This window comes from Phyllostomus discolor, chromosome 6 (genome assembly GCF_004126475.2).
Source record: "Phyllostomus discolor isolate MPI-MPIP mPhyDis1 chromosome 6, mPhyDis1.pri.v3, whole genome shotgun sequence".
Lineage (NCBI taxonomy): Eukaryota > Metazoa > Chordata > Mammalia > Chiroptera > Phyllostomidae > Phyllostomus > Phyllostomus discolor.
Window position 1 is genome coordinate 14,884,418 of NC_040908.2, and position 10,870 is coordinate 14,895,287.

Below are 10,870 nucleotides of genomic sequence, written 5' to 3' on the forward strand. Positions count from 1 at the left end.
ACCATATGCATTGTAAAACGCTGAATATACCTGTTTTTTTTCCCCCTTAGTGCCTTTGAATAATTTTCCCTTAAGGAATAACTTGTGTGGATTGTGGGGGGAAGGAGGATGGGTGGAAGTGGTAGTGGGAAAAAAAAAAAAGAATGATGTATATGGCCTACACTATCAGCTCCATAAGGGCAGGTACAAAGTCTTGCTTATCTTTGTAGCCCTTGCAAAGGACATAGCACATAATAAGTCCTCAATAAATACTTCCTAACTGAATTAAATATTAGATGGCTATTGTATGGAAACCAATGTCCGCTTTTATTCACAAAAGACAAAGCTAAGCCTGGAAAAGGAAGGGTTGAAATAGTGTGCTAAGGATGTACAATTAGCAAACTTATAAACTGGTAACAGTTCAGATTATAACCTTGCTATTGCATTCATCTTTATTCTCAATGCCGGGGGCATTTAAGACACTCAGGAATGTACTAATTGAAGCTGTGCCTTGATTTTGGTCTTTAATAAAGGAGTGCTCTGAATGTCACAAGGCTTGCATTCTGCACCTGAAAAGCAACCTTCAGCAATGTTTAACATGCTGGTACCTATTACCAAGGCACGAAGCACACATTTGCCAAGTGTTCCTCGTCACCCCAGTGCTGCACCGTTTACTTAGTAAGACTGACAGACTATCCGATGCCGGGCAGGGCAGTAGAGTGGTTGGTGGGTGAGTAGCGACAGTAAGGTTGTTGAGGACATGAAGAGTAGAGAGGTGCCTATTACCACTTTAGAGGCTGTGCATCCAGTAGGAGGGTAATGTGCAGATGTAGAATTCTGGCTGAGGAACGGACGGCTGTCCTCTAAGGCCAAGCAGATATGAAATAAGCACAAGCCTGTCCTTGGACAGGCCCTGTTCGTCTTATTCAGAAAGGGGAAAAGGAAAGAAACAACTGAAGAAATGATACAATAAAAACACGGTGGTACCTTGGTACTTGTCCTTAATTTGTTCCAGAACTTGAGGTGAGTGCCGAAACCGATACCAAACGATGAAAAGTTTCCTTCTGCAGTGGTGTGCCTCGCACAAGTTCTAGCACGTGTGACGAGTCCAGAGCAAGTGTCGAGTGCTGAAACGTTTTTTTCTTGTCAAAGTGCAAAGTACAGGATTTGACAAGTTCTGAAGCCAACAAGTACCAAGGTATGACTACATTTTAAAGATCTGAGTGGAACTAAGAAAACAGACAAAAAGGATGAGACTAGATGGAATAAATCTAAAGCAAGAAGAAAGTGAGTGGATGAGGTACGAGAGGGCTGTCTGAATAACCAAAAAGTCTGTTACCACGGACAATTTTAAGAGACTTCATGGGCAGCAAGAGTTTAAAAGGCTGCTGATGGAAAGGCAGTACAGAATTTAGCTATTTCCTGTTAGGTAATAGTACTGGATTCCCAACAACTGAACCAAGAATGAAGCAAATTAAATGAGCAAGCTGACATCTGATACCAGCACACATTTACTCGTGAGTCTGTTCAAGCCCAGCTGGGAGGTTTATTAACATCTGGGTGTTCACAAGAGCCCTGCCACACTGGCCGGAGGGGTACAATTCTTCTCAGCTGTGCAAGAGAGACGGCCCCAGAGAGGCTAACACACTTGCCTAGTCTCACAGTGAGGACAGGGGTGACAGCCAGTGCTGAGGTCTGAAAACCGTCCCAGTGTCTTGACCTCTGCGAGAGGTGGCGTGGCTGCCATGGGAAACTACAAAACTTGGGTACAGAAGATGCAAACTTGTTTCATTGAGTCTGATTCCACTGAAATCAGGAAAGTCCACTGTGTTTGAGTCAAATCAAGGTGGAAACAAATTCGAGTACATTGGGTTTTCTGTTGGGTTTATTACTTTGGACAGAAAAATCTCCCCTCCTTTTATATCTTCCTCATCCTCTTCTTGCAGCGCTGGTTGAAAACGGGGGAGGAGCCCATGAGGCTGTCAGTGGAGTGCGAGCCGTAGCTGCTGTCCGAGTCCTCGGGGCTCTGCGGGATCCCGGCCTCGCTCATGCCTGACATGGGCTCCTCGAAGACGTCGCTGCCCAACACGCCGTGCCCAGCGACGTTGCCTTCTTCGCTCTCTTGAGGCTCCATTTTCACGTGGGCCAGGTTCCACAGCGGGGAAGCGTTCACCTCTGTGCCTGGAAATGGAAGAACATGAAACGACTGGTGAGCCCACGCTGGAACAAAGTAGAATGAATATACTCTCCAGGACGGGCTGATGGGTTTGGAGCTCAGCGTACGTTCTGACTCTCTGCTTGGCTGGAGAATATGGTTGTATTTCTCTGCTTCAAAAAGTTAGACCAACTATGAATACCTTCCGTTCCACTTCCTCCACCCTCCTTTATCCAACCCCACACTCCCCCCACCCCCCATTTTGCTAAACCAGGGAAGTAAAACTGCTTGTATGTGGAAAGATTCCCTGTCTAATGGCCTAAGGGCAGGTACGACCCACAGGCTCTTTTTAAGTTTGCCTGTCCCTCCTTCTTTAACAGGGCAGTCTTGTTTCCCTGCCTTCTGGTCCTGTCCCACACTATGAAAAGTCAGTGATCACTCCAAAATGCTGGCGGTTCCTAGACTGCCGAAAGGAGACACGCCCTGAAGTCCGCGACACGGCCCTCCTACCTCTGTGTGTTCTAGCAACCTTGTTCTGTGCTGAAAGGTCGTTCTTCTGTGCTGAAAGGCTCCGCCCGAGTTTAAAAACCACGATCTAATTCTCTTTAGGCCACACTGGAGGATTTGCTAGTTGCATCATTTGTGCATTGATGAAATGGCAATTTATATTTGTAAAGAACCAGTGTCTGGACTAATTTGCAATCTGACCTAAGGATCAAGCCATCCTGGTCCGTAAAGTAACAGCAGAGTCTAGCTAGAAGAGGCCAGCGACCTCTGTGTAGCTCCTTTTCAATTGCTTTTAGCTCCAATTTGTTGTGTTACTCTAGCAAGGAAGCCCAACTGTTGACACATCTTTGAGCAATTAACTCTCTTCTGTCTATCTGGAAGTTGTCTTAATTGAGTATAAGCACCAGGAAGGACCAATACAGACACTAAGGCAGGGGGGTCAAACTCATTTTCACCGGGGGCCACGTCAGCCTCGCAGTTGCCTTCAGAGGGCCGAATGTAATTTCAACTCCTTAACAGTTAAGGAGTAGTTACATTTATACAGTCCTAACATTATTTCGGCCCTTTGAAGGCAGTCACAAGGCTGATGTGGCCCCCGGTGAAAATGAGTTTGACACCCCTTTAGGGAAGGAGGGGACAGCTGCGTACCTCGCTGGGTCAGCTGAGCTCACTTCTAACCAACAGATCAATACGTATTGCATCTACAACCTGAGTAGGAGTCACTTTAAAGAACGCTTGTAAAGCTGCACTTGTCCTCTAGTTAGAGAGAGGAGATTGTCGGTATCTCTAGATCAGTGAAGCTGTATTTGTTGTGAGACTTTTCATTCTTCTGCCCACCCCCCACCTTAGTTATTCTGTCTTCAGAGTATGATTCCGCAGCGCAAAAGGTACTGAGACGTGAGGACCTCCCAGAACCGAAGTAAGTGGATTTCTCTTACTCGAAGCCTGTGGTGAAGCCTCCACCTCCAGGTTAGAGGGGAAGCGCTCGCTCTGAGCCCCGAGGACGCCCATGGGCAGCGACTGGTCTCCGGAAGCAAGGTCAGCCTCCAGCTCCTCACTGACGGGGAAGGGGATGTCGCTCACAGGCTCCTCCTTGATCTTCACAGGTTTGGTGTCCTCTGTGGCCTTCTCAGGATTGACGATCCTCTCATACTCTTCAGAAAGTTGCTTACTAATCTGTTGGCAAGCAGGGGATAATTTTCCACAGAAACGTCAGAAACAAGTTGGGTAGTCATGGAAAAGCCAACAGAATATGCATATGAATGCGAATAAAGCATCCACTGTGAATGGAAGGAATTTGCTTAAGGTGTTGAGCTGGCACATAAAATTTGTTTGCAGAGAGTGTGTATCATTAATGAAAAGTTACATAAAGGTGAAAAATAGACAAATCTAAATCAGAACTGGGACAAAAGACCACGTTTTTGGCTATCAAAACTAACAGTTAACATACGTACCCTAGGTGGGTAATGAATAGTGTAGGAAATCAGAATCACTTAGCAAAGACTTTTTTGTTGGGTGTTAAAAAGGGGGCCCTTTTGATATTTTAGATTTGGGGAAACCAAAACCATGAACAAACTTAGGACTTGCCTGAGGCCACAAGTGTTGAAGAGATGAGATGTTTCTGGTTCTAACTCAAAGTGGTGTCTCTCCCCACCTGGCCAGCCTTGGGGAGTATCCCCCCGCTGATTTGTTTGGCTAGGTCTGTGACGAGGCCAGTGAATCTCAGCTTGGGCCTGAGGAAAGCAGGCTGTGTCCACCCTGTCCCAGGATCCTGTGCTCTGCATTCTATAGCAACTGTGGGATCCTGCCGAACCCCCTGGACTACACATTTTTACGTTCTCTCCACAGGCCCCCTCACCTGTAGCATGTAACTGTGATAGTCCTTGATGCGGTGCTGCCAGAACTTCTGGAGGGAGAGCACACTGCCGATGCCCACCTCGTGGAACACCTGCTCCATCACATCAGGGAAGGGAGTCTGCCCCAGCAGGGCCTCCCGGTCCACAGCGAAGCGCAGCAACTTGGTGAACTTCAGGCAATACTCGTGTGCCACATCAGTTAGGGTCTCCAGGACACTCTCATTTGCACACTCAAAGCCTGCATGGGCCAGGATGGTGGCCACTGCCTGGTAGAGGAGCTGCCGGCAGGAGTGCCAGCTGAGTTCGGTCACAGGCTCCCCTTTCCCACTGAAAGCAGAGACATGGCCGTAGCGTTACTAGTGCTCTTGCAAAAGGCTGACCTGTCCTGTCTCCCTACAAGCTTTACAATCCCAATCAAGCTGCTGGCCCAGCTTCCCAGGGAAATTCTATGCAGGTTACACAGCCCAGCTCCACCTTTGCTGCAGGCAGAGCATGTCTAAGCAACCCGCAGTTGTGTCTCTGAGCTCCTCTGACTGCAGTTTGCCTGGGCAACAGTGCCTGTGAGAAAGAGTATAAAAGGGCGCCCAGTGAAAAGAAAGGATCCTTCTTACACCAGCTGCTCAATTTTGATCTCTTACAGGATCTGATTAATTTTAAGAGTGTAGCCCAGACACTGCTCGATGGTGCCCTGGTCATCTCACTGGAACGTGGTTCCCTCCCATGCTGGGCAGCACACGGCCTTTCAGAAATTTACAGTCCCAACTGGGAGATTCTCACTTGACTGCAACAGACCACTTGTAAAACTGGGGAAGCAACTCAATTTTACAAGCAATGTAGCATATACAGCTTACAGAGCCTTTTAATCCTCTCCTGTGCTGTGAAATGGGTAGGGTCCATATTATTATTGCTGTTTGGCAGGTGACGAAATGGAGGTTCAGAGGGGCTGACTTGCCCAAAGTGGTCCAGGTGTTATTAATCAGTGCCACCTGGGGCTTCTGAGGCCAGATCCCACGTTCTTCATAAGGCACCGTTTTGTGCCTAGTCACTGTTGCAGAAGTCGTAACCTTTCCAAGAGATAACTTCAAAAAGTTGTCTGATCTCCTAAAAATAACTTTTAACAGCCTCTAGTAATGTACCTATTTCCTGAAATTTCCTACCTTCTACTTCGCCTTGACAAAGGAAGTAAATTGTTAAAATCTAGAAAAAGAAAATAGGCTACAGAAAATTACTCTCCCCTGCTCCATGACGAGCATGGGCCAGCCCTTGCTGTACAAAGAGCGCTTAGGGAATACCCACCCACTTTACTCTTCTTGTCTGCTCAGTAGCGACCACTGCAATTCACATAACAGTTGGAAAATAAGAAAACCATTGCCAAATAACTTTTCATCATCATTTCCTAGGCATTCTTTCTGGGCCAAATGCTTCAGGCCTCAGAAGTGCCTAATAAACAAGGCTAAACAGTTTAGCTTTACTTGAGTAATACATGGACCTGTGTATTTCCGATTCGCAGGCCAGCACTTTGTCTACTGACCCACACCAGCCAGGGCAAGGGCCTATATATTTTCAAAGGAAAATAATTCTTTTGGCACCCTCATAACTGATGCAAATTATTTTTGTTACACAGTTAAATATGTATAAAACAAACTAGGTATGACCCTCTGATGTGTATAGCTCTTTGCAACAATAAAGTTAGAAATCTGACACAAAACTACAAAATTCTAAGTAGCAACATCAATTTAATATGATGGATAATACTATTTTGTTACAATTAACTTGCTCTTGAAATGGTACTGCTTGCTACAGAGCAAGTATTTTTAAGTTGGACATACCTATAAAAATGTGCCCTACGTGTAGTTACATAATTATTCCTCCCCTACTTATGACCCCAACTTCACCATGACATCATCTGGCCTTCATCAGCCCAAATGCAACTTTTACATATTAAATCTATTTCTGTTCTTTTCTCATCAATTTGAGACAGTTAAATAGTACTAACTATTATAATCAATAGGCAGGTGCAATAAGTGACATATAATATTACTTATGCAGAATTTTGGTCAAATTTAACTTGAATCTAATCTTGAGGAAACATTAGCAAATCCAGTAGGTGGGATATTCTAGATGACAAATGACCTAAACTCTCAAGAAAAGATTAATATGTGTTTTAAAAAGAAGGAAGCTTGAGTAATGCCATCCCAATAAACTTAAATAAATAAATAGATAAAAACAAAATAATAATAATATAAAGGAGAAAGCTATTCTGGCTTAAAAGACACTAAAATGGCATAAACCAAATGCAATGCATCAATCTTTGTTAACTCCTGGATTGGGGAAAATTTACCTACAAAAGATATTTTGGGGACAAATGAAGAAATCTGAATATGGACTTGTTATGTGATATCATTTAATTAAGTGTTCATTTACTTTGGTGTAATAATAACATGGGGATTATGCAGGAAAATGTCCTTATTCTTAGGATAAGGTGAAAAATTTAGACATGAATATTGTGATGTCTCTGCAACTTTAAAATACTTGGCAAAAAAAAATGTGTATATGCATTTGTGTATACAAACATATGGGAGAAAGTAAATATGGCAGAATGTTAACCTGCCATATAACCAGAGTAATAGTTCACTGTACTGTTTTTTAAACTTTTCTGAAGGTCTGACAAATTTCAAAATGAAAAGAAAAAGTTATTTGGCACCAAATGCAAACTTACTGAACTCTTGTAGTAGCCCTAGGTTATAAGTCAGCCATTCAAAGCCTCTGGAGCAGGGCTTCTCAAACTTAAACACACACACAAGAATCTGCCAGAGATTTGTTACAGGGAAGATTCCAGTGCAGCGGGTCTGGGTGGGCCTGAGACCACGTCTCTAACAAGCTCCTGGGTGATGTTGATGCTGCCGGTGTTCAACCAGATTTTGAGTAGCATGGATCAAGAATGTTTTTATACTGTTATTTCTTTTTTTAAAAAGATTTTATTCATTTATTTTTAGAGAGGGAAGGGAGGGAGAAAGAGAGAGAAACATCAATGTGTGGGGGCCGTGGCCTACAACCCAGGCCATGTGCCCTGACTGGGAATTGAACCTGTGATGCTTTGGTTCGCAGCCCGCGCTCAATCCACTGAGCTACGCCAGCCAGGGCTTATACTGTTATTTCTTAAACTGTGTTATCAAAATGAAAGTACACCATTAAAAAATTCTTGTATATAGAACTTATGGGTTCCTAATAATACCAGAATAAGTCTATGAATCTCAATTTGAGGACACTGAGCTAAATCCATGAAACATTTTAAATGAGGGACAGACTAGGTTCTGAGGACTATGAGGCCATGGCCTGTTTTACATACCAGTGTCGGACCTGCTCCTAGTAAAGTCCTGGTACATAGCTGGCACTCAATAAATATTTACTGGGTCAGAAAATAAAAAATACAGACTTTGGATTTTGAAGATCGGGGTTCAAGTCTTAGACTTCCCACTAATTACCTGAGCAACTGCGGCCGAGTACATGACTCTCATTCTCAGTTTCCTCCGGGAAACGTTATTACATGCTTATTAACAGGGTTGTCGGGAAGATTTTGTTGAGAAAAGTAAGACATAGCCAAACCTTGACTTACCGATAAAAGTCACTCTCTGGGTCACTGTGCCGAATCTGGAATGGAGCATTGGGATTCTTACAGTCTAAAGGCAGGAGGTCATCGGGAAGAGGAGGTGACCCAGGACAAGAAGGAAGGGGTTCACCCTCTTCAGTCTTCACACCGTCCGTCTGTTGCTGACTCTGGGCCTGGGCTGTGGCAATGAGGTTGCGCAGTCGCCGGTTGTGCTGGATCAGCTGAATGGTATGGATGGTGAGGCTGCACGGCTCTGACGGGACGTCCAGCATAGTGGGGGGCTTGGGCTTGTTGGCTGAGGGCTGGTGCAAGGGTGGGTCATGGACTTCCACCAGACGGAACTCCCGCGGCAACAGGTCAAAGGAACTTCGGTTGGCCTGGCTTGATGAGATTGGTATCTCGCCCCAGTATCTCAACATTTTGGAGTAAGGAGAGTTTTCAAGTCAAATGCAGATAATATCCTAAAAGTAGTGTTTCAGATCTCTGCCAGCTGTAGATTATAGGCTTCTGAAGTGGAAAACATGAAGTCTAGCTGTTGTTTATGTAAACAGTAGGCTGTTCAAGACCACTTAGAAAAATGGCAGTGTCTGCCACACCATAGGAGTAACGATGTTCTCCCTGAAGAAATTAAGAGAAATACAACTGTTAGATGGCGGTCAGCAAATCATACACAATGACAGTTCCTACTGGACTGAACCGCATGGTGAAATCTGGGTTACTAAGAGACTAGTAGCTGCAGTAGCATCTGGGACTCTATTTTCCATCATCATTCCCAATCCCGAACAATTTGCAAAGCCGGTTACTTAAATAAGACCTGGAATATTTCTTTTCTTTTTTTTTTAACATCAATGTGTGGTTGCTTCTCACATGGCCCCCACTGGGGACCTGGCTTGCAGGCATGTGCCCTGACTAGGGATCAAACTGACAACCCTTTGGTTCCCAGCCTGCGCTCAATCCACTGAGCTACATCAGCCAGGGCTTTTAAAAAAAAATAAATTTTCTTTATTCATTTACTCAACAATTATTTTTGTTTTTTATATTTTATTCTTTGATTTTATTTATTTTTTAGAGAGAGGGGAAGGGAAGTAGAAAGAGGGAGAGAACCATCAATGTGTGGTTGCTTCTCATGTACGTTGTACTGGGGACCTGGCCCACAACCCAGGCATGTGTCCTGAACTGGGCATCGAACCGGCAACCCTTTGGTTTGCAGGTCCATGCTCAATCCACTGAGCTACACCAGCCAGGTGGAATACTTCTTTATCTTGACACATATGTCCTGGGTCAGCAGGAGAAAAGGGAGTAGAGTTAAAATAGGAAAATGTGTTTTTTATTCTGTGTGTTGTGTATGGGAACCTTTTAACTGGTCCTTGTGGAGAAAAATGTGTTCACCAGTCATCTAAATGGTCTTAATGCCTTCAATTTCTGATATACATACAGGAAGAATCTGAGAGACTTCTGCTGACTCCTAACTGGTATTCCCTTCCTCCCATCTCTCCTTGTGTCTAATTTGCCGTCCAGTACTGCTACACTTACTCTTAAAAACTCAGATTAATGGCTTCCCATTGCCTATCCGAAAAAGCCAGTCGGATTTCTTTGGTCTACCATTCAACAAAATTCACAATCTGGCTTCAACTTACCTTTCCAGATTAACCACTTATATGTCTCTTCAAATTCAACAACAATTATCAAATACCAGGCATTATGGGAGGAGACAAGGGCCAATGCAAGATCCCTGACCGGAGGTGAGGGAGTGAACCATAAAAAGAACACTTCAATATGAAAATGGGTGGTAAGTGCTGTTCTGGAGGTACAGACACTGGACGGTGGAAGTCCAGTTCCTGGAGGAAATGACCATCTCAGTGCCAGCATCATCATACAACCAGTTTCTTGAGCATGCCATGCATTCTTCAAGGAATTTTTCTGCCAGAAATTCCCTGCCGCCCATCACATCCTGGTAGACTTGTACTCATTCTTAAGTCCCCGCCCTCTAAGACCTCCCCAGCACATCTCCCTCCATTCTATTCTCCCCGCACCGCATTGAACAGCATTGCACGTTCCATCACGGCACTTACCCCTGGACTTAAGTGAGTTCTTGCCTCAACTGATTTTATTCTCCCATCTCTCTCAAAACCATGATCTTAGTAGTGTCTGGCTCACAGTAATATTTAGAACTTACTGAGTGCTTACTGGGTGCCAGACTTTGCCTGAATTGTTTAATTCCATTTTCTCAACTACCCAATGAAGTAGATAGTTATCCCATTTCTCATGTGTGGAAGCTGAGACCCACTGTCTTGCCCACTTGTCACAAATGGCCAAGGAGGGAAATCAAGACAGGCTCCAGAGTCTGCACTCTTAACCACCACACATGCTGCCTCAAAACTTGGTTCTGGAAAGAATAAGTTATTGGACGAATTAATGAATGAAGAAAGGGACCAAAAAATCGCCCTCTCCCCTAACTTCACCGAAAGGAGTACGAAGAGCAGGTTCCAAGCCCAAGGAATGCCCAGGAGCCGCGGGCGCTTCAGCAGGCTCACGCGCAGATCACAGAGTCCTGGAGTCGCCTGATGCCCGGAGCAGCGGGGAGACGAGGAGGCTGGCCCTGGACAGAGCCATGGAGACGCCACTCTTTATTGCCGCGTCGCGGGAGCGGGGCTGGGGGACGGATCTACCCGGAAAGGCCTGAGCCGAGGATTACCTCGGGGCCGGAAGGCTGGTTATGGATTAGTGGCCCAAGGCTGCCGGAAGCGCTTCTTGCAGTCGGGC

The 10,870-nt window shown here is 45.0% G+C and overlaps 1 protein-coding gene across 3 annotated transcripts; it reads right to left on the minus strand.

Moving 5' to 3' along the window:
- Nucleotides 1-43: 43 nt before the first annotated feature.
- On the minus strand, nucleotides 44-10,869 carry SUPT7L (SPT7 like, STAGA complex subunit gamma). 3 transcript variants are annotated; one of them, XM_036027787.1, is made up of 5 exons: nucleotides 10,570-10,869; nucleotides 8,114-8,614; nucleotides 4,500-4,824; nucleotides 3,580-3,817; nucleotides 44-2,160 (listed from the first exon to the last, which is right to left on the minus strand). In XM_036027787.1, exons 2-5 carry the CDS (start codon nucleotides 8,524-8,526, stop codon nucleotides 1,898-1,900), a joined length of 1,239 nt encoding a protein of 412 aa, XP_035883680.1. In that variant the 5' UTR covers nucleotides 8,527-8,614; nucleotides 10,570-10,869; the 3' UTR covers nucleotides 44-1,897. The 3 variants fall into 3 exon arrangements, with proteins under 3 accessions (XP_035883680.1, XP_028371764.1, XP_035883679.1); XM_028515963.2 differs by having other exon boundaries at nucleotides 8,114-8,725; XM_036027786.1 differs by lacking the exon at nucleotides 10,570-10,869 and adding an exon at nucleotides 9,745-10,554 and having other exon boundaries at nucleotides 8,114-8,725.
- Nucleotide 10,870: the final 1 nt, after the last annotated feature.

What these genes read in the sequence shown, in the direction of transcription:
- SUPT7L (XM_036027787.1), bottom strand. Translation starts at nt 8,526, where the DNA reads ATGTTGAGATACTGGGGCGAGATACCAATCTCATCAAGCCAGGCCAAC. An exon ending in CCAGAGAGTGACTTTTATCG is followed by an intron (nt 4,825 to 8,113) that starts GTAAGTCAAGGT and finishes CTCTGCTTTCAG; the next exon opens with TGGGAAAGGGGAGCCTGTGA. An exon ending in ATCACAGTTACATGCTACAG is followed by an intron (nt 3,818 to 4,499) that starts GTGAGGGGGCCT and finishes GCTTGCCAACAG; the next exon opens with ATTAGTAAGCAACTTTCTGA.